General features: G+C 41.7%; 1 protein-coding gene across 2 annotated transcripts; it reads left to right on the top strand.

Annotated features, from left to right (window-relative positions):
* The first annotated feature begins 760 nt into the window (after nt 1-760).
* On the top strand, nt 761-23,340 carry LOC130170766 (NLR family CARD domain-containing protein 3-like). Of its 2 annotated transcripts, XM_056378382.1 has the most exons (18): nt 761-850; nt 2,326-2,473; nt 3,425-3,639; nt 3,727-5,551; nt 7,512-7,685; nt 10,098-10,274; nt 11,048-11,221; nt 11,631-11,807; nt 12,325-12,501; nt 14,364-14,540; nt 15,294-15,337; nt 16,438-16,481; nt 16,992-17,047; nt 18,984-19,198; nt 20,264-20,541; nt 20,708-20,821; nt 20,935-21,076; nt 22,778-23,340. In XM_056378382.1, exons 2-18 carry the CDS (start codon nt 2,358-2,360, stop codon nt 23,074-23,076), a joined length of 4,404 nt encoding a protein of 1,467 aa, XP_056234357.1. In that variant the 5' UTR covers nt 761-850; nt 2,326-2,357; the 3' UTR covers nt 23,077-23,340. The 2 variants fall into 2 exon arrangements, 1 of the variants encoding a protein (XP_056234357.1); XR_008828037.1 differs by lacking the exons at nt 20,708-20,821; nt 20,935-21,076; nt 22,778-23,340 and adding an exon at nt 20,017-20,147 and having other exon boundaries at nt 20,264-20,390.
* Nucleotides 23,341-23,832: the final 492 nt, after the last annotated feature.

The raw sequence follows: 23,832 nt of genomic DNA, 5'->3' as shown, positions 1-23,832 counted from the left end.
TCATCATTTGTAAATGAAGAAACAGAACAGCTCTTCAGTTTCCCGCAGTGAGTTGTGTGAATAACATCCTGCTGTGACACAGGTGAACTAGCGCTACGGGAAGTAGACGGTTGTGACTGTCACCGGCAGCTCACGTCAAGTCAGGCGCAGTCAGTCGAAGTCAAACTCGAACGCACCTCTTGAATGAATCAAAAATGCTTGATCGTCACGTGATTCCTTTAGCGCTCATATAGTTACCAGAAGTTCGTAGCGGGAAATTTGAAAACGTAAATACAGAGACAGAAACGTGATCGTTGTTAAGACTTATAATGCTTGCTTACATTATAGTATTATCGTTTACCACTACCCCCTTAATTTTTTTTTGTTTTATTTTTTATTTTATTTTTTCATATATTGTTTTTCTTTTATGTTCGTTATTGAACTGTATATTTGTTTGTATATATGCTTGCTCTGACGAGCTGTTTGTAATGTCCATGCTTGTTCATATATACTTTTCTGAACATTTAAAAAAAACAAAACAAAAAAAACAAAACTCGAAGCTTCAAAACGGCAGTTAACAAACCAATGGGTGACGTCACGGTCTAGTTTAGTGTCAGTTAACTACAATGTTTTGAACCTTGAACGAAGAGGAGACATTTTCCAACCGGACTTTGCTTTTGAAATTAGTGTTCCATGAGTTGCCCACTTTCGCTGTGCGCGTTCCCGCGAAGAGCGGGGAGCGGGGAGCGGGAGTGGGGTGGGGGGGGTGGGGGTGTGGGGGGTGGTTTGGGCAGAACAAGGAAGAGGAGCAAGAGAAATATTTCATTCGAGTCGATGAATATGTGAAGGATTGTCCGGCAAAAGGAAGCTGGTGAGTCACATATATGTTCCCTCCTACATGTTTCATGTTGAAGTGACCGAGCTGCGAGCGCGTAGAGAGGCGGACAGACCGAAAAGAGACGGGGAAGCGCTGTGGAGACAGACACCTGGCTCCTGTTAGTGACGGTTTGACTCACAGCGCCCACACACACCCGAGCCCTGTACGGATAGACAAGTTTAACACACCCAGGAGAGGTTTTCGTTATCTGGTTTAACCGAACTGCCCCTCCTGCCTGTAGTAGGATACCCTGCAGTACTAGGCCATTTATCCACCGGCTCAGTCAACTCTGGGTTTATCTGTCCTGCCCCGAACGTGTTCATGTGAAAAATTGTGAGTTGTTAATTATAAGCAACATCATCAGAACCATTAATACATTTCTTAGAAGAAACGCTGATACCTGCAAATAAATTCCGTTACACCAACATCTAAAAGTGATATCCAACCCAGGCTGCATTTCAAAGTTTATTTACCGTCGAATCAACGTCATGCATCAAGGACGAATTACCGTTAAATTAGGTTTCCATTTTGAAAGATCAACGTCGAACGTCCTACCTTTCAACATGAGTGAATTTACGTCTTGGGCGTCAACTTTGAATTCACACTGAATTAGGTTTCGATTTTGAAAATGAATCAACGTTGAAATTGCGGCTTTGTTTCAACGTCTTACTGTTCAAGGCTGATTAACTTGGTTTCATTTTCACTCAGTTGCACACAACTGTGCAAGTTTGCAATTTGATCAACATGACAATGATGACAGAATCAGTGATTTACTGTACATATCTCAGGTTTTCAACTGTTAACCAACCAAACCAAACAAAAATATTCACCTGACGTCAGTGGTAAACCCTGAATATAATCTAGTGAAACTCCCTGGAAAAGAAATTATGGCATCTGTCACAATTAATCTACCAGAGATGGAAGGCCATTGTTCCACACTGTATATCTTTTATTCAGTGAATAAACAGACCATTCAACAAACCGTAGTAGGAGACATTTTGTATGGGTTTGTAAGGAGAACTACATTTGAACGACATTTTATCTATAAGACAGAAATAGAGGCTCTGTTATTGAGCTGAACACCCAGGAATCATTTCATCATTTCATTGTGTGTTTGAGTCGGAGCTGCATTTGAGTGGCTGAGAGATGGGTGGAGATAAAAGCTGTGTTAATCTGCATATTCCAAGATTACGAAATACTAAATGCTATTTGAAGACTTTTTTTCTCATGTAATTTTGAGGAATAGAGATGAGTTTTCAGTTTGTCAGTTTAATCAATGCCAGGAGAGGAACTTTAAAGTTGTTTATACAGCGTTAATTTGTTTCGGTCAGTGTGCAATTTATTTTTGCAAAGAACCAGGGCTTTGAAATGTGCCCCACTACTTTGAATCTGTGCTCCTTCTGCCCCCCCCCCCATTCAGAAGTTTCTAAAGCCACCACTAATGGTGGTCATTGTGCGTGTGCCTCCAGTGTTACAGGATTACCTCTCAGACTGACGGAAGATGAGTGATTTGGAGGAAGAGAAGGACGGATTAGGGTCTCCAGCATGGATGGAGATTGATAGGTCCAAAGAGAGTCCTCCAAGCTTCAGTAATGAACCTGGACCCTCAGACACAAAGTAAGAGACTGTTTCTACTGTGTACAAACAGATTGGATATGAGTATGGTGGGGGCTTTATCCAGTCTACTTAGTGAATCTGAATCTTATCGTCTAATCCCTTTTCAAACCTGAATTGTTTTAGCTGTCAGCTGAAACTCAAAGGCTGAACTGAGACTTCTGTTGGCTACGAAGTCAGAAAAAGTTCAGTGTTGGTCTTTACTGTTGACAGCCTGCAGCTCCAACCTCCCAGCTCCTTCATCCAAATACTGAAGGTCCTTATGCACAATTATGAAGTTTCAGTTAGCGATCTGATGTGAATGACATTTCACTGACTGTGTGATCACTTTCATCAGGCAACGCTGTGTGCAAATCATGCTTGATGTGTTGTTCAGTTTTCTAAGTGACTTCTTTTACAGACTGGCTGTTTCTTCACTCTCTGACCCAATGTCCCATTTTGTGACAGGCATGCAGCCAAGCAATGTTTGTCTTTACTGTTGTTGTATTTTCCCCACACATTTTCTTTTGGCTCTTGCACTGCTGTGTAGTGTTCTGCTTTTACTGCTGTGCTTGTATGTAACTGTGTGTACAGTCCCTGCTGCTGCTCCTTGCAACTCACTCTGAGCGCTCTTCAGAAACCTGCGGGTGATGTCACGGAGGCTACGTCCATCTTTATTTACAGTTTATGGTGAAAACATGCCGCTCATGGATGACTTTTCTGACTTTACTCGTCAGCATGACGGCAGTGTTGTATCAGTGTTCATCCTCAGCCAGCAAACTGAAACAACTTCTAATGTTTTTGGCCATAACTCGGGAATTCATACACTAATGAACTGCAAGTGGACTGGCTGGTTGAGGCAAACAGTCAGAGTGACTTGCTATCTGATTAGGTAGGCACTGTTGTTAAAATCGTTTTGTTACAATGATCGCTGAAAGCTTCGTCATTTAAAAAGAGGTGTGTTCATGTCCACAGAAAGAGGAAGAGGAGTGGTGTCTCTGTGGAAGAGCAGCTGTCCTGTTGTGCTCTGTGTCAGGACGTCCCGAAGGATCCAGTCTCTACCAGCTGTGGACACCGGTTCTGCAGACAGTGCATCACCTCATACTGGGACCAGTCTAGTTCATCAGGAGACTCCTCCTGTCCCTGGTGTGGAAAAAGACCCAGAACAAGACCTGGACTGCAGACAGCCGGTCGGACCAGCAGTCTACATGATGATTTTAATACCACAACATTACAAATCTTTTCTTTGCTTGACACTGTCTCTTCTCTTTCAGCAGATGGTGGTCTGCAGGAGGTTTTAGATCAACATAAGATCAGACTGAGGAGCAGATGTGAGCGTGTGACTGAAGGAACTGATGGAACAGGAAGTGGAACCCTCCTCAACAGCATCTACACTGAGCTCTACATCACAGAGGGACAGAGTGAAGAGGTCAATACCCAACATGAGGTGAGGCAGCTGGAGACAACTTCCAAGAAGAATAACCTCCATGACGCTCCAATCAAGTGCAATGACATCTTTAAGGCCTTACCTGACGAACAGAGACATGGAGTCTTTAAAGTCTTACCTGACCGACAGAGACCCATCAGAGTGGTTCTGATGAACGGCGTCGCTGGGATTGGAAAAACCTTCTCAGTGCAGAAGTTCAGTCTGGACTGGGCGGAGGGATTGGAGAACCGAGATGTCAGTCTGCTGGTTCTGCTTTCATTCAGGGAGCTGAACCTGATCAGAGATCAGCAGTACAGTCTTCTCAGGCTGATCCATGTTTTTCATCCAACATTACAGAAGGTCACAGCAGAGCAGCTCGCTGTCTGTAAAGTTCTGTTCATCTTTGACGGCCTGGATGAAAGCAGACTGTCACTGGATTTCAACAACAGGAAGTCTGTGTCTGATGTCACACAGGAGTCATCAGTCAACGTGCTGCTGACAAACCTCATCAGAGGGAGACTGCTTCCCTCGGCTCTCGTCTGGATAACTTCCAGACCTGCGGCGGCCAATCAGATCCCTCCTACATGTGTTGACAGGGTAACAGAAGTCCGAGGCTTCACTGATGCTCAGAAGGAGGAGTACTTCAGGAGGAGATCCAGTGATGAAGAGCTGTCCAGTAGAACCATCTCACACATTAAAACATGCAGGATCCTCCACATCATGTGTCAAGTCCCAGTCTTCTGCTGGATCACTGCTACAGTTCTGGAGCACATGTTGACCACAGACCAGAGAGGAGAGCTGCCCCAGACCCTGACCGACCTGTTCTCACACTTCCTGCTGGTTCAGACAAAGAGGAAGAAGAACAAGTACGATGAGGGACATGAGACGAGTCCACAGGAGCTGACGGAGGCTGACAGAGAAGTTCTTCTGAAGCTGGGGAGGCTGGCGTTTGAACAGCTGGAGAAAGGAAAGACCATGTTCTACCAAGAAGACCTGGAGCAGTGTGGTCTTGATGTCACAGAGGCCTCGGTGTACTCAGGACTTTGTACTGAGATCTTCAGAAGAGAGAGTGTGATCTTCCAGAAAACAGTCTACTGCTTTGTTCATCTGAGTATTCAGGAGTTTCTGGCTGCAGTTTACATGTTCCACTGTTACACCAACAGGAAGACAGAGGTCCTGGAGAACTTCCTAGGGAAACAACATGTTGATTCAACCCTGGATGACTTCCTGATGGCAGCCATGGAGAAATCCCTCAAAAGTGAGAATGGTCACCTGGACCTGTTTGTTCGCTTCCTTCACGGCCTCTCTCTAGAGTCCAACCAGAAACTCTTAGGAGGTCTGCTGGGTCAGACAGAGAACAGTCCAGAAACCATCCAGAGAGCCATCAACAACCTGAAGAAGATGAAGAGTGACAGAGTGACTCCTGACAGAAGCATCAACATCTTCCACTGTCTGACGGAGATGAAGGACCACTCAGTTCATCAGGAGATCCAAGAGTTCCTGAAGTCAGAGAACAGATCAGAGGAGAAACTCTCTGAGATCCACTGCTCAGCTCTGGCCTACATGCTGCAGATGTCAGAGGAGGTTCTGGAAGAGTTCGACCTGAAGGAGTACAAGACATCAGATCAGGGACGACTGAGACTGATCCCAGCTGTGAGGAACTGCAGAAAGGCTCGGTGAGTCCAGACATGAGCATTATAATAATCAATCAGTAGATTGGATTAGTAGTTCCATGAAATTCAGATATACATAGTATCCATTTATTCTTATTATAGTTTTACATCAAACATTACAGGTCATTTGTGGTTTAAATGCTCTGAGCGCCAAAACTGTAGATTTTTCAGTTGGTTGTGATTGTTGTTGTCAAGTTAAGTTTATTGTATTAATTGTTTGATGCTATATTTGTCAGTGTTCGATGTTGTATAGGCGTGTTTTTGGGTTTATTGAAATCTGCTAAAACAAATTAAAGTGGGACTCCACTGATCTCACTAGATGTAGTTTGCGCTTGAAAGTGTTGACAGAGCTGATCATTTCGATTGTTTTGTTTTTTCCCCGCAACTCTAAATTCAGTTCATTCAGAGTGCCAGTCAAGTCAGTGAGAAATGCCAAGTCCATGAGCCACTGCTCATCATCCAGCTGGGCGCACAGAGCATCTTTAGACTGCCTGAGAAAATCTTTCACTTCAGGCAGCAGTTCAGAAAATCTCACCAGAAACTTGCCTCTGCTTAGCCATCTGACGTGGACCCGTATGCAGCAACAATTCTGTGTTCTCCGCTTCAGTATCTTCCACCTGGGCGGAAAATAGCCTCCTCTGAAGGCTTCTGGCGCAGATGGAGTTCACAATCTTGACTGCTGCCATGATTTCAGATTTATTTTTAAAATCTCTGAACAGAAATGCTGTCCAGAAATGCCTCCTTCACCCTCTTTGAAAGGCTTTTTGTCAGGCCTGGACTATAAAGAGGACTCGGATGCAGAGAGACCAATTAGGCGACTTTATTAATAAATTCCAACCTCGACAGAGAGTGACAAATTAAACCAGCTATGGAATTTATGCTATCTAGACAAGACTAAACCTATCAGGGAAAAAATCTAATAAACAAAACCCACTCCAAATGGAGGGACAAAACTGCAGAAACAAAAAGGAATAAACCAACAGAAAATCACTCAACAGGGAGGATACAAAAACTGCTATGAACTTGACAAAACAGATGAATCTATACTATGAAAATACAGCAAAAAATCACTCGCATGGAGCTAAAGAATAAATCCAAAAAGGCAGAGACAAGGCAAGATCTGTGATAACTGGCTGGGGTGCACGGACGGAACGAGACACTCTGGCACAAGACAAAGGGAGACGCAGACTATAAGACACATGAGGGCAAATGGGAAACAGGTGGACACAATCAGGAACCAGGGAAGACACTCAGACAGGTGACACATGAGGAAGGGCAAGTGACCTGAAACGAGAGGAGAGTTACTTTTCAAAATAAAACAGGAAATGACAAGACATGGAGACAAGACAAAAACCCCAACTTGACTTCACTGCGTAACACTTTTTATGTTTCAGAAGTACGCGACTTACTCAATATGATGCAATAGTGGCTGCTTTTCCCCTCATGTTGGGCCTCTTGAAAATGGATTGCTAGATGAGATTTCAGTTCTTTAATCTCCATAGCTCAGATTTGGCTGGAACACAGGTCCAAATATATCAGATCAGAGTGGAGAATTCTTCTTATAGACACCTTTGGTCTTGATGACTTTCTGTGAAGACGATGCAGCAAACAGACATTAGATCTATTTGTTCACTGAGTTAAACTCAATCAATTTCTAAAAAGTGGACAGTAAAAATGTTTTTCTAAAGAAGATGCTCCATTCTGACTCTGGGGATCAACTCACTTTATGAAGCCTAGACGTGACGTCATTTTCACTCCGTCATCTGTAAAACAAAGATTCCCATTAAAACAAAAACAATTATTGTTTCATGTCAAACCCAATAAGATGTGCTGAACCACAGATATGATGAGCAGATGTTCATCAAATGATGTCATGTTTTGTCATCATATGCATCGTCTGTATTTTTATTACAATTTAAATCTGATTTTATTCTAACACATTTTATCACTTCTATAATCACAGGCTTGTTGATTGTCAACTCTCAGAGACTCACTGTGATGTTGTGGCCTCAGCTCTGAAGTCCAACCCCTCCCATCTGAGAGAACTGGACTTGAGTGAAAACGACCTGCAGGATTCAGGAGTGAAGCTGCTGTCTACTGGACTGGAGAGTCCAAACTGTAAACTGAAGACTCTGAGGTCAGTTCACTAACTGAAGCTGTTGTTATGAGTGCATGAATTATTATGAAGTTTCTTACTGAGTATTTTCCCATTTCAGTCTGATGATGAACAAACTGTTATGAACATGAGATACAGATAAAACAGTTAAGTTAATGTCAGACTGTTTCTGCTGCCGAGAGGAGAAGGAAAAGAAAAGTAGTTGATGTCTGATGAGTCAGTCTGACTGAAATGTAAATTTATAATCATGGAAATATTTAACAGTGTGTGGATCATTGTTGGTTTAGTTGTCTTTTTTTCACTGAGTCTCCTCATGTTATTCTGAGCTGTAGTGATGAAGAAGAGTTAAAGCGTCATCACTGTCAGAAATCCTTCCAGTCTGATTAAAGAATCTGTGCTAAACTAAAATGAAGCTATAATAGTTATTATATTTATTTAGTGTGATAAACTCTGTGTTTGTTAGAAGCTATGTTCTAACACCAGAGTGGACAAATGCAAGGTCTGGAACAGCAAAACGATTCCACTGATTTATATAAATGTGTGGGCATACTATTCGTTATTTTTTATCACTTGATTGTTAAGTTTGTTCCAGGTATCTGATTGGTCAGTGGTTTGGCTGTTGACAGGTTTTGATCTGATCCTGTGCCGCAGCAGTTCAGCATCAGTTACCGTGGTGATTTACCAAGAAAACAAGTTAACCATCGTTGTAAGAGTGAAAACCCAGAGTTAAACCGGAAGTTACCTCAGGAACCTCAAATCCTGCTTCATAGTAAGAGCTTAGATCTTGTGTCGTGGTCAGGAACACAGCAGGTTTTGTATGTTGTGGACCTGAGGGTACCATGGGGGAGGACACAGTAGAAACTGCCTATGAGAGGAAACAGCTCAGATACACAGAGCTGGCGGCAGAGGGGCCTGGTTGGAAATCTGCGGTCCAATGAAAGTGAGCTGAAGGGGCGGATTCGTTGGAGGATCAGTCTCGTCCCTATTACCTGAACTGGGTATAAGAGTGCCAAGTCTAAAGCAGGCAGTGAAGAATGTGGCAGCCATTTCGAGTGAAAGACTATGGGTTAAAAGAAAGGTGAGACAGGCGAAGACAGGTAAAAGCAGAACTTGTAGTGTGAATTCATGATGCTGTAGTGTAGTTGTAGTGTGAATCCAAGACTGTTTGGATTGTTGCTGCTAAAATGAGGAAGCTGAAGAGGCTCGGCTGGTTAGGATTACCAAGATGAGGTAACTGTTGTTTGGTTGATATGGTGGCTGATGGAGCATACTGGTTAGTTTAGCACACTGTTGGCGTATTAGTATGCTAATTATTTTAGCAGGCTAGTTGGGTAAATAGGAGAGGATGTAGTCTGTTAGCAGCATGCTGTGTACCCAGACATCAGGTTGGCAGGTTGTTAGCATGCTGGTGGCTGGTGATACTTTACTGAGTTTAACTTGTTATGGAGGGTTGTATTGAGTGAGTGGGTGCAGGTAAAGAGGGGATTGGTTCTGGGACATTGGGACACTGTTGAAACTTCTGGGTGTCATGGGCCCAACTCAATGAAACAGCAGTTACTGAGAGGCTGCCCACCTGATGACCCTGTAGACTGACTGCACCCTCACACTCACACAAACTCATTTTGACACTGTGTTACTTCAGTTGATAAGAGGTCAAGGTCTGTCCTTCTTTCAGAGTGGTTGATAAGTTGTGGCTATTGGGGATATTAGTGGAAGTAAGACTGAGTGGGACTGATTCTCAGATGATGCTGCCTAACAGTCCAGTTGGGCCAGCCACTATAGCTTAAAGCAACATTATGCAGCTGTTTTACCTTAAAATAACAAAATCACTTAGATGGTACACTGACTGGTGCGGTCTGAGTTTCATACATCAGGCTCAGGATCTGTTTCCTTGCTGAGCTGCAGGAGAAGGACAGTAACTCAATGAGGGAATTTTCTACTAAATATTCTGTAACTCTGGTTGACACAATGGATCTGTTGGACTCAGACTGTTGAAGCTTCATTCAGCTTCAGCTGAACTCATCAAGTCATTATTTTGAATGTAGATGTGTGAGGAGGAGACCACTTAACAGTCAGTGTGGACTGCAGGAAGGATTACTGCCACCAACAACTATTTTAATCTACATATGACATGTGACGGTTTTAAGATAAAAACAAAAGTGAACTTCTCAATTTAATTGCACAAACATTCTAAGCTACTAAATATATTGATTCTATATTGACAGACTGAGGTCAGCAGTAGCTGATGAATCTGTGTTGACATATGGCTGTTGTGGTGACATTTGGATGATGTGTGTAGAAGGCTGCTATTATGATGATCCACAATAACAGAAGGACAAAGTCACTCTACTCATTTTAGAAAAAGCTCATTGATTGAGACATATCTGATTGATAATCAGTGATTATTATATATATGTTTTATTCTTTATTCAGGTTGAAGGACTGCAGTTTGTCAGAGATCAACTGTACTTCTGTGGCCTCAGCTCTGAAGTCCAACCCCTCCCATCTGAGAGAACTGGACCTTAGAGGAAACTGGGACCTGCAGGATTCAGGAGTGAAGGAGCTGTGTGGTTTTCTGGAGAGTCCAGACTGTGGACTGGAGACTCTGAGGTCAGTATGTTTGTTGGTTTGTTTGTTTGTCAGCAGAAAAACTGAACTGATTTGCACCAAACTTGGTGCAGGGGTAGGTCCTGGGCCAGGATTAAATGGGCCCATTAAATTTTGGAACTGATCAATTTGGTGAACAATTTGGTGCAGATCCAGATAATCATCTGATAATCATCTGGATCTGACAGATGTGTAAAATAGTTTGGTTGGAGGAGGTATGTGCTGTACTGAGTGCTAGTCTAGATATTATTATAATTATCACAATAATAATAATTATTATTCTCATTGTTATTAGAATTGTTACAATAATGAAAATGACATTTCTGCTGACCATTTTCCAAAGTTTCCCATTAAATCATCTGTAATTTGAGATTAAAACAGTTGAAAGCAGTTACAAAGTTTTTGTTCAGTTGAATTTGTGTTTGGTTTTGGATTTCCTGAGCTGATCTGCAGGATCAGAACCAGGACCAAGCGAGACCTTTTTACTGGATCAGGACGGGATCTTTAAAGTCTGATCATTTTCAGTCATGAAAAAAGTATTGTAGTAAGTTTTTAGTCCAACGTGTATGGTCTGATATTGATTCTATATTGACAGACTCTACTTACGTCAGCAGCAGCTGATGAATCTGTGTTGACATTGGATGATGTGTGTAGAAGGCCTACATTATGATGATCCACAATAACAGAAGGACACAGTCACTCTACTCATTTTAGAGAGAAGATAATTGATTTTGACATATCTGATTGATAATCAATGGTTTTTATTCTTTATTCAGGCTGAGTGACTGCAGTTTGTCAGAGATCAGCTGTGCTTCTCTGGCCTCAGCTCTGAAGTCCAACCCCTCCCATCTGAGAGAACTGGACCTGAGTCACAACCGGCTGCAGGATTCAGGAGTGAAGGGTCTGTGTGGTTTTCTGGAGAGTCCAAACTGTAGACTGGAGACTCTGAGGTCAGTTCACTGTGTGTTACTGTTGTAGAGAAATGTCACTATTGGGGAAATTGTACTTTCAGTGCTCTTCTTTACTTGATCTCCTTGCACTTATCGAATAGATGTAGTACTTAGTACTTACACCAAGATCTCCTACTGCACTGAAGCTTTAGTGATGTCCTTCACTGTAAGTTGCTTTGGATGAAAGTGTCTGCTGAATGAATAAATGTCAATGTGTCATTTTTGTCAGTTTCTCAGGAAATGTTTGGATCTTCATATAAAAATCAGACTTATCTATGAGTTCGTACATTTTGGTGCGGATCCAGACCTTTTTACCGGATCAGGGCTGGATATTTAAAGTGTGATCCATTTCGGTCATGATTAAAAGTATTGTAAGTTTTTAGTCCAACGTGTTTTATTCTTTATTCAGATTGATGAACTGCAGTTTGTCAGAGATCAGCTGTGCTTCTCTGGTCTCAGCTCTGAAGTCCAACCCCTCCCATCTGAGAGAACTGGACCTGAGAGGAAACTGGGACTTGCAGGATTCAGGAGTGAAGGATCTGTGTGGTTTTCTGGAGAGTCCAGACTGTGGACTCAAGGCTCTGAGGTCAGTTCACTGTCTGTGACTGTTATAGATCTTATATCTTTATCCCAACAACTGAACCTAATTTATCTTAATACATAATTTGAATCCATTCACTTAGAATTAATTAATTAATGACATTTTAAACTGTTGTCACATATTTTAAGACTGAGAATTTCAGGTCATTTCATTGAGTCCTGACTAATGTGTATTTGCTGAAATTGTGTGTTTGTGTCTGTTTGTGTGTTTTGATCATGATCAAGTGTGAAATTTTTTGTATTTTGCATTGTGTAATTTACTAGTGTTTACTAAATGTGCTAAGAAGGAAAAGTCTTAAAGGACCACACTGTTGGTTTTACAAGGTTCAGTCCATTTACTACAAATCCAAATCCAAATGTACTGTAAAGTTTCCTGAGCTGTTTTGAAAAGTGCCAACAGATTAATGTCATTACCTCCACCAAGGACGTTATTTCTGTTTAGGTTGGGACATATGTGACTGATAATCAATGATTTTTATCTATATGTTTTATTCTTTATTCAGGTTGAAGGACTGCAGTTTGTCAGAGTTCAACTGTGCTTCTTTGGCCTCAGCTCTGAAGTCCAACCCCTCCCATCTGAGAGAACTGGACCTGAGTGACAACAGGGACCTGCAGGATTCAGGGGTGAAGGAGCTGTGTGGTTTTCTGGAGAGTCCGGACTGTAGACTGGAGACTCTGAGGTCAGTTCTCTGTCTGTTACTGTTGTAGAGCTTATATCTTTGACCTAATTTATCTTCACACATAACTTGAATCAGTAAATTTATTTAGGGATATATATTTAACTGGACCCAAACAAAGACAACACAAAGGGGTTGGTAAAAGAAAGAGCTTTTATAAACACAAAAGTCCAAACACTTACAGGAAGTAGGTGAATAACTTAAGTTCAGGGATGAAATGCAAAACTCTGAAAATTCAAATGAAACTGGTCAGCAACAATCACAGGAGCATGAGGAAAAATCAGGGAAAAGTGAAGAGATGGCTGAGGACAGGAGGTGAGAAACACAGGGGAACAGCCTGAGGATCAGACAGGGGCAAATCAACAGGCCTCAGGTGGACAACTCAGGGGCAGAACAGAGGCTGAGCAGAGAAATCGGGCCGGAGACAAAGGCTGGGCAGATGGGCTGGGCAGCTCGAGAGGATGGCCCAGAGGCCGGACACACAGGTGGAGCCCTTCTGGTGGGCGTCGCCAATGATGATGGCGGGGCCTTTCCAGATATGGAGCAAGAGGCTGACAGAGAAGACTGGATACCTCTGGAGGTCAAGCTGGAGGGCAACAGCGAAGGCGGGGTCGCCTTGAGAGCAGGGTTTCTGCAGGTTTCAACACTTTAAATTTAAGACTTTTTAAGACCTTTAAAAGACTATTATGAATGAAATTTAAGACCGATTTCATGTCCACACTGGTAAAAAAGTAGAAGGGATATAGAAAAAATCGGAGTCATAGAATTACTTGAAGTTAAATGAATTTATTGAAATTACCAAACTATGTATTCACATTCACAACTGTGTGAGAAAGAAAAAGGGATTAACACAGCAGTAGTCCTATATAACAAGGCCACAACAACTCAACAAGTTAATGCCCATCAACTACACTGTGTGTGTGACTAAGAGAGACATAGAGAGACTTGAGTGACTGAGTGAGTGAGAGAGTGACTTGTTTGTGTGTGAGTTTTTGTATTGGTTGTCTATAGTCTATATGTATATTTGTGTATGCAAAAGTGTGTGTGTGTGTGTGTGTGTGTGTGTGTGTTAAAGAATGCTCTGTCTATGTGAGTAGGCATGTCTAAAAGAGCAGTGTGTAGCGCTGGGGCATGCAGAGCGGGTCGTGCTTGGGCTGAGTGCCGGGATAACTTCACAATAATGCGTTTTCTGGAGACTTTTGACAGCAATTTGTTGTTTTTCTGATTTTTCATGCGACTCCGGGGCCTTTACACCAAGCGTGCCCAACTTCGGCGTCTTCTTGCACAGTGTGCAGTGGACAGGACTCGCTAAACTTGCACTTCCCCATATGGACTAATGTTTGATAAAGGAAAAGTAGGTTAGTGGAAAAAACATTCGAAACGCAGTTACTTCACAAACCATGACCAGTTGTGTGTACGGCGATAAATTCCCACCAGGCTGCAACGTTTGTATCAACTATCACTTTCACATTGGTCTCGTTTGTAGTTTTAGTACAGTGTGGTATACGTGGACCATTGAAAGAAAGAACTACAACACAAAACCAATATACAGTGTGCTGTCTCAGAATTTGCCCCCCCCACAAAACAAACATTTTGACATTTTTGGCAGATGGGATCACCCTGGAGACTGGCAACAAGTCTGATCTGATATTCATTCTATATTGACAGACTGAGGTCAGCAGCAGCTGATGAATCTGTGTTGACATGAAGAGGTGTATGAATGATGTGCTGACATTTGGATGATGTGTGTAGAAGGCTGACATGATGATGATCCACAATAACAGACGGACAAAGTCACTCTGCTTATTTATTATATCTGATTGATAATCAGTGATTTTTATTTATATGGTTTATTCTTTATTCAGGTTGAAGGACTGCAGGTTGACAGAGATCAGCTGTGCTTCTCTGGCCTCAGCTCTGAAGTCCAACCCCTCCCATCTGAGAGAACTGGACCTGAGGTACAACAGGGACCTGCAGGATTCAGGGGTGAAGGAGCTGGCTCATCTTGTGGAGAGTCCAGACTTTGGACTGGAGACTCTGAGGTCAGTCGAGGGCCGGAGTCAGTCCATAGTTGGTATCAGAGCAAAGATCCAGTGTTTCCTGTAAACCCTTAAACTTCTTAGTATTCCGTTCCCATGGAATATTGTTGTGGGCCTGCAAAATAAGAAAAGTGGACTAAAAGTAAGAACAACATTCCTTCCCTAGTTGTGAGGGAGAGAAGATGACAGTGCACATCTCCACCTAAACCCTAGGCCTAAAACAATTTAAGCAACTTTCTGATCCAGATATGATTAAAGACTCAAATTTGATTCAGATGAGGAATGAAAATTGGTTCCGGTTCTGGTAAAAGCAAAAATAGACAAATATTTTCCATCATTGACTGATCTGAAGGCCGTCCGTCATCTTGACAGATCCGAGCAGAGTTACACATTTACATTTAATCATTTGGCAGACGCTGCAGGTACATGGTGGAAGTAACTAAATTCCCCTCAAAGTTTTACTATCCGGGCGCTGACAGGACGTTAATGACGGATGGAAAGAAACATCAGCAGCCATTTGAGAATGTGGCTTGGCATACCAAAGAGCTTCAGGAGTATTAATATAGCTCAGAGACCGAGCTCCAGCTCTCGATCAAGGGCCTAGTCCTGGAGTTTCAGGTGACCAAGATGAGGCTGATGTTGCATTACTGCAAAGACAATAAGGTCAGGGCAGCAGGAATAGAATTCATAATAATAATAAAACCTGATTATTTTCCACTCACTTTGTAACTGTTGTGGTTGTGTTTGTCTACACAGGGTCGCCATGGACAGGCTGATTAAAGATTCCACAGACATAACCTGTGAGTACTGAAACACTGTTAACACTATAAATGCTTGTGAGGGGGTAAAACACTGGTATGGGTCGATCTTTTTTACCAACTCCTCGTCCTCTTTGTTGTGTGAGGCGCTGTCAGGCATTTTTTTCATTTCATTCATTACATATCAGTATTGGAAAAATATCCATACATTGTGATTGATTTGAGACATGCTGCCCAGCTTTAATGTGCATTTAGTTGTTCTGGAAAGCATCTTACATATTAGTTTAGCTGAGCTGGTGAGCTGGTTTTATACACTTAAGGATTGGGGAGATAGTGAGAGGCAGGTGTGGTGGCAGGTGGGGATGATATGGGAGTAAGTATATTCAGCTGGAGCCGCAGCATGAATGTGAAAGCAGTTCAACTTCCAAATAGGGTTAGGTTAGGCGTGGTTAGGACTCGTCCTCCCCGCAAACAAATGACTGCTCCAATGACAATGGGTGTGGTTTGATATGATTTGTAAGGTGCAAGGCTGCAGCTGGACCCTTCTCTACGGGAATGTAAACAGGTGGATGTTGGAGTCAGGTGAGCAGATTGGTGGGAAAGTCTGAGGACATCTGATGGACACGTGTAGAATGGCAGGTCTGGAAAGTGTCTCAGAAATACATGGGCCTGGAGGAAGTGAGAAGTTTCTGTAGACGAAGACAGAGAGGTGGATTGAGCAAAAGAAGATCAACCGAGGCAGCCATTATGACAACATGACCATGAGCTCAAATCTAATTATTCATGAAGAATGTGGTCTATGAACAATGAGCTTTTGCAATAATGGCCTCTGTGTTAGAGGGAATGTCTGTTGTTTTTCAGAGAAAACAGACTTTAAGTGTCACTGCAGGTCTGATCCACAAACATTAAACCCGACTGCATCCCATCAATGCAGCTGATGCAGGACCAAAATAATGATACGTAAAAACAAATGAACTGCTGACATGGAGCAGAAGTTCATCATCATTCTCTTCAGATTTGACTTTCTACAGTACAGCTGCTGTTTATAGCTGCTGTTGGCTCATATTCTCTGAAATCAGATCTGAGGAGGAACAGTAAAACCTGATTTCTGACATCCGCTGTGTCTCTTCTCCCCCCATCAGGTGACTCTGATATCAAACTGGACACCGCAGAGACAATGATGAAGGTGAGAGATAAACCATTGTGTCCTAATATTCCAGACAGATTTAACGGCTCAACACACAGCAGGCAATAGAAAACACACATTCAGAGAAGTCAACTTCACTGTGACATCATAACGTAAACACCTCTGGCCATTATTCAACTTAGGAAGGAGAGATTGTGACCATATTTACTGACTTGGCTGGTTGGTGGAGGAAACAGCCAGGAGGCGGGAATTCTAATTCATGACTTTTATGCTTTCATAACTTTTCAAACTTCTTTAGTTTAAGTCAGCTGTTTGGGTGTTGAAGTTAAAGTCTGTCACATTTTCTTCTGCTTCAATTTTTTTGTAAATAATTACAATGGCAGCTTATACTTATGTAACACTATCAGTCCACCAAAACGCTCTGTTGGCTCTGACTTGTGCACTGTGCTTCAGTTCAGTGTGAAATGTGTAAGAATATTTGTTTTTTGCTGTTATTAACACAAGTCCTTTCTAGTAAAATAGCTTATGATGTTTCTTTCTGAATAACAGCCTCCATCAGACTTCATGCCTGAGCTGCAAACTGAATCTACACAAGTCTCACACAGGTAATCATATAAGAAGAAGCACTTAACAACATTTTAGGCAACGTACCTCCTTCTTTCCCCGCATCTTTCCTCTTATGAGCCACAGCAGTCCTGATGTTCTCTCTGCAGTGTTGGTGGTCTCATGGATGGCTCTTGTCCCCCTCCCTCAATGTGTTAATTGTTATGACGCCAAGGTCATAAAGTGAGATTGGGTTTTCATACACACCCGTCCCAGAGCAACACCCCACAAGCACCACCACGCTGACTAACGCATACAGTACATGCATCCACACATGCATCGTATGGGAAGCCACCACGTTCCACGCTTCGTAACACAGACAAAAGAGTAGATGCCGTCCCCTGCAAAACTTATTTTTATAGTACTTATACTCTGCCCAGTATTTGCAAAACAAAATCACTTACATAAAGTTCTGTCACAAAACTATATTGTTACATATTCTTGCACATTTTTAAACGAGTAAAGGGATATCCTGGATACTTCTTATTGTGTATACGGCGTATACCTGCGAATCATGTTGACTACACCACTGCTTGTTCGTTTTGTTACTGCTACTGTGGTTCCAGTTTTCACCGTGTATTTAAAGGTCTTCAGACCGTCTTCTCTGATCATCCTGGAATGGTTTTGGATATGGATCTCAGCGATAGTCAATTTGAAAGTGCTATTTGTAAGTGCTGTCATTGCTACATAGCTAACATTAGCATTAACAGCTGTTTATATAACAGACTTGACGAGAGCTTGAGTCATCGTTGCTTTACAAGAGGTTATAATACGTCCTCTTACCAGCTACTTCTTCAGACTGGACGCTGCAGTGACTTGGTATTGGAAAACGACCACACAGTCCAACCAGCCCAGGGATAGCTGGTTAGCATGCTAACTTCAATAGAAGAAAGGAATAGAAGCAAAACAATAGGGTTGTTTCCACCTCTGGAGACAGCTAACCCTAACTCACAATGTTTCCTCTAGACTGGTGAGTAAACAGTTGCTAATGCTAATGGCTATGTAGCAATAGCAAAACTTACAGTTAACTCCTTTAAAGGTTCCCTTCGCAGTTTCTCACCAGCAGTAGTTGTTGGGACTCAGTACCAGTGTTGTGCCAGTTCACACTTGAAAAGAACTAGTTCAAAGTTCAGTTCATACAGATAAAAATGAACGAGTTCACGTTTATAGTTCTTTATTTTTTTTCTTTTTTAAATCCTTCTACCCATCCATCACCAGCCCCAAATCATTTCACTCCCAAACTAAATGAATTATTGTACATCACTGAAGAATCTCAGACATTAGTTACATTTAAAATCAGTATATAAATATAATCCGTCTGAGTCTTCACTTAAAACTGCTTCAAAAATATAAACGAGTTCAACGAACGCCCTTCATTGAATGTGTTCAGGCACAACACTGCTCAGTACATCCAGTACATCCTGCTCAAGCCACCCAAATCACTGGACTCTTCAACAACACTAGAAATGACCTTTCTCTTTTGTTCCAAGGACTGGGTAATGTTAAATGACTGGGCCTAAGGTCAGCAGCAGAAGTCTTAACCGTTGTACAGACTGCAAACACACACACACACACACACACACACACACACACACACACACACCTACCTGTATTTACTCTAGATTAGACATTGTATGTTTTTGTAATTAATTGTAAATAAATGTCTTTAAGTATGACTACTGGTTATATTAATATTTTATTACTTCATGATAGCCAATAAATTGATAAACCAAAGAAGGCCCAACATATGGTGCCCCGCTTGTGAGGCAGAGCACAGACCCAACATAGTGCTATGGAACAATTTTTTTCATGAGTGGGTCCCCATTTTGAAACCTATAGACTGAGCGCAAACAGCATTTCTGCTTCTTTTTATTCCCTAAAGATCATGAGTATGTGTAACAGGTTCATTGTGCTCATCCAGCCCTCTATGCCCTACAGGTTCAGGTGTCCTGGTCCAGGTGGGTTTCGGTGCACATCAACTGGACTAGTATTTGTTATGGCTCAGGAGGCGGAGCTTTTCTACAGGATTGTCCAATGGGATGAAGGACTCCTCAAATTAGCTGGCAAGATGGCTGCAGGGCCACTGTTCGAAATCCAGTGTTCTAAAGATGCTGTCTGTCAGCTCCACCTCCCACACTGTGAAATAAAGGCTGGTGAGGAAATTATTGTGCTTTGTTTGAGCAATGATGAAACTCTATAGTCCTGTTAGTGCCCCCTGTAGGCTGCAGAGTCCATCACAGACCCAGTCTCATCTGTCACATCTGTCCCAGCACCCACACTGTGGTTTATGTCTGGTAACTTCCACACCTCCTATTAAGACCTCAAGCATGATGAGTTTCATCAGAGCTCACTGAGGCACTTGGTTAATGTGGCTATTACAAATACATGTCTTTTTGGAACTCACTTTTATTAGTTTTATTTAATTTGCACACGGTTAATTATCAACCAGACAGTGTTCCAGTCAAATTGTGAGTAGTTATGTTATTAATAAAATCATGAAATGAAATTGTCTAGAAGCATGTGGGTACGCAGTATATAAAGAAGACGTAACGTTGCATTATTTTTGATATTTTCAAACTGTTAGGGAATAAACTTAATAATTTAATAATTCATGTTGATAGTGTCAGATATGTGATATAAATTGTACGGTCCTCATTAAGAAGAATACAACACTAAGCTCTGAATGCATCTTCTAAGGTATTAGGGAAGGCGTTCATCCTGTGGGTTACGTGTACAGTGTGTTGGCTGTAGTCTATTACAGCTTGTGACAATGCATTCAAGCAGTGCTATTTGTAACTATTTGCTATCACTACATAGTTAGCACAAATAGCTGTGAGTTCAGCATCAAACTTCATATCTTACTCACCAACAGCTGTCTCCATCAGTGGAAAGTAACACCAATGTTAACTCTTGAACGTGGTTTTTGTCCCTCTGGGCAACACTGCATCTTCATCCTCTCATGTTGGACAAGTGGTGACCAGGGTGAGAGGGGTCTCTCCTGATACTGTCCGCCCGTCTGCAGAGACGGCTTGAGTGGATGTCTCTCCGTTTATGTAAAGGAGAGCTAACAGTCCACTGTGCTTTCTTCACCTCCCGCTGCAGGTCTTTCCTAATTAATCAAATCACACATTTGGAGAATCATGACACTCCTAGTAGATATAGAATATATGAGGTTGTTGTCAGTAAAACAGGTGTTGAATGTGTCTGTGTTTTCACAGCTCTGCTCTCTGAAGGCCTGCTGTCTGTTGCCCACTGCACTGATGATGGAATGAGCATCCTTGAACCGCTGGAGATCACAGACACTCATGTGATTGTCAAAGTCCTTCATCTCTCTAGGTTTGGCATAGTCCGGCCTTTGAAGGCTTTAAGGAGGTTTTGGAACAACCTAAACCCAACTAGCGGCCAAGTCTTGCTGTTCCTTAGAAAACCAAACCCCAAAACACAGAAGAAAAACCTCAATGTGCTTCTCTTTCCAAGCAACATCCCTCTGGAAGAGGTAAGACTTGTTACAGCTTCACTTTAAGTCAAATCCATCAGTATTGATCAGATATTGTGATACATAGTTACTCACCAGTTACACACCTGATAAAATGGCCTGTTGATTTATCAGTCGGAGTCTACTGAGGACTAACCATGTAATTACAATGTTCTTGTATCTTAAGGTGAGGAGAAAACAGACAAATTCTGGGTATATTCAGGTACCTTCCAAATGCGAACTCATCGAAGAACAAAGTTACACTGTTCACTGTCCGACGGCCTGTATAGTACAGCCTGAGGTGAGAATTCAAATGAAATGTTCTGTAACATGCTGATAAGATTCTTAAAACTTGTTTTAGTTTACTTTGGATACTTCGAGACACTGATTACTACTATTGCTACTGGTTTTCAGAAAGCGATCTTTGACCAGGATGTTGGACCAAATTACCATTCAACGTTTGAGATCCGCCTGCCTACAGTCACAGAACAAGTGACTATAGCAGTACGAGATGAAACAGATACAGATGTCTGGAAGCACAATGCTGACCTGACTGGTAAAGTCCTCATGTCCCTGCAGGGGGGAAGTCTTTAAAACCTTGTCTAACACCCTGTCAAAGTGCAAGGATATTAGAATGTCTTTCTCTGTTGACATCAGCATAAATGCTTCTAAATACTCTTGGGTGAGAGTGCTCCTAAGTCTGTTTTTAGCAAACTTAGGTGTAGAGAAGCTCCTGTCACAGGCCATTGGGTGACTGATAAGGTCAGGAGAAACTCTGCAAGTCCAATGACATGATATGCATCACTCAAGAGACTATATCATGACAGGATGACAATTGGACAAAGTTTTCTGTGACGCTTGTCTGACTCTGCACTCATCCCTTCCAACTGCTGCATGTGTTTATATGATTCACGTATGAAGACTGCAGCGTCATTCAACAATCCAACAAATGATGCAGTCTGTAGAACACTGCCTGTTGTCTCGGCCAATACCGGATTTAAAATATGTGTATAGCACCAGACGGGAATTTGGTTGAGGGACTGTTGTGAGAGAAAAGTATTTTTTTAAGTAAATTTTCTCACTACATCCTCCTAGCCCTGTGTTGGTGAATGTGAAAGAGAACTTCTATGTTACAACAACATGAAATCTATTTTCCTAATTCCTTCAGTACCGAGAGTGGAACCGATAACGTTGGATGGTTTTTGTAGGGGAGCTGAAATTTGTTATGAAACAGAACACCGCACAATAATTGTTTTCTCTCGGTTATATTGTTTTTATAATTGTTGGAGGCCAAAATCTGAATCGAATAATAAATAATAAAATTCATTTAAATGCACAGCCCTACACTGTGGTCATAAAGGGATGGACATGGTCAGCAACAATACTCAGGTAGGCTGTGATGTTTAAAAGATGCTCAGTTGGTCCTAAGTGGCCCAAAGTGTGCAGAGAAAATATCCCCTGCACCATTACACCACCAGCAGCATGAACTGTTGATACAAGGCAGGATGGATCCAGGCTTTCATGTTGTTTACACCAAATTCTGACCCTACCATCCGAATGTTGTAGCAGAAATCGAGATTCATCAGACCAGGCAACATTTTTCGAATCTTTTATTGTCCGATGTTGGTGAGCCCGTGCGAATTGTATCCTCAGCTTCCTGTTGTCAGCTGACAGGAGTGGCACCCGGTGTGGTCTTCTTCTGCTGTAGACCATCTGCTTCAAGGTTCCATGTGTTGTGCGTTCAGAGATGCTCTTCTGCATACCTCAGTTGTAATGAGTGGTTATTTGAGTTAATGTTGCTTTTCTATCAGCTCGAACGTCGGACTATTCTCCTCTGACCTCTGGCATCAACAAGGCATTTTCACCCAGAGAACTGCCGCTCACTGAATATTTCCTCTTTTTCAGACCATTCTCTGTAAAACCCTAGAGATGGTTGTGTGTGAAAATCCCAGTAGATCAGCAGTTTCTGAAATACTCAGACCATCCTGTCTGGCACCAACGACCATGCCACGTTGAAAGTCACTTAAATCACCTTTCTTCCCCATTCTGATGCTCGGTTTGAACTTCAGCAGATCGGCTTGACCATGTCTAAATGTCTAAATGCATTGAGTTGCTGCCATGTGATTGGCCTATTAGATATTTGCGTTAACAAGCAGTTGAACAGGTATACCTAATAAAGTAGCCACACACACACACACACACACACACACACACACACACACAGTGTGAACATGTACTTTTCTTGTTCAACTTATAGATGCTGAGCCAACATGGGCTCAGAGTGTCCAAGCAGAAAAGAACCTGGCGTCTGTTCGGACAGATTTCATCGACAGTGTGTCTGAACCTCTTCTACATAAGCTGCTGGATAAACTCCTGGAGTGCAAAGTGGTAACTCAGGATGAACTGGAGTCTGCTGAAGCACAGAACACCAGGGCAGACAAAGCTCGAGTGGTGATCGATACGGTGCTAAGAAAAGGACCAAAAGCCAGTGCAGCTCTGATTGCTGCTCTCTGTGAGGAGGATCAGTGTCTTTCAACAAAGCTGAGGTTAATGTGAAGCAGAAACAGTGTATATCAGGGTGTTTCACATCTTTAATTCTTAAGTTTTACCTTTAAACTTTTTCTCTATTGTTTAAGAACATTTGGTAAAAACTTGATAATTACAAAGAAGTAAATCTTGCAAGTATGGGACGACTAAACACACTATATCTGGAGAGACTTAATGCGTTTTGTCAAATGTAAAGCAACTTGCTGTGTATTTCCTTTTTTTTTACTATACTTTGTGTATACAACTTTCATTATTAAAAAAAAATGCGCTGTGTTTGTTGGCGTTTGAAATTGTTTGCATTCCTTACTCTTTCTTGTTATTTTGTTTGTAAGTAATTAACATATTTAATGTGACAGTATAGGAAATCCTGAAGATGTGCAATAGTATTTTAAGTCATAAAAGTGCGCCATGGTATATAATATGTAAGTAATTAAAAAATTTTCATAATGTACTATTTAATAGAAATAAGTAATAATAAATAAGTCGAACTATGTCATAAAAAACAATTGAACAATAATGTATAAAAATGTCATAGTAAAGTATGTCATAGATAATGTCATAGTAATAGCATAACATCACAAAAATATTCCTTATGTCAGAGTATATTCAGTCATAAAAATGTCTTAATGTAAGTCATAAGAAATTCATATCATAGTATTCCAGAAAAACTTGCCATAAAATAGTAAGAGAGAATATGCCATAGAGTATATTTCCAGATAGATGTGAAAGATATATACTAGTAGAATCTGCCCAAAAATATATAGA

The sequence above is a fragment of the Seriola aureovittata genome, chromosome 6 (assembly GCF_021018895.1).
Source record: "Seriola aureovittata isolate HTS-2021-v1 ecotype China chromosome 6, ASM2101889v1, whole genome shotgun sequence".
In the NCBI taxonomy this organism is placed as follows: Eukaryota; Metazoa; Chordata; class Actinopteri; order Carangiformes; family Carangidae; genus Seriola; species Seriola aureovittata.
This window is presented reverse-complemented; position numbering and strand designations above follow the sequence as displayed.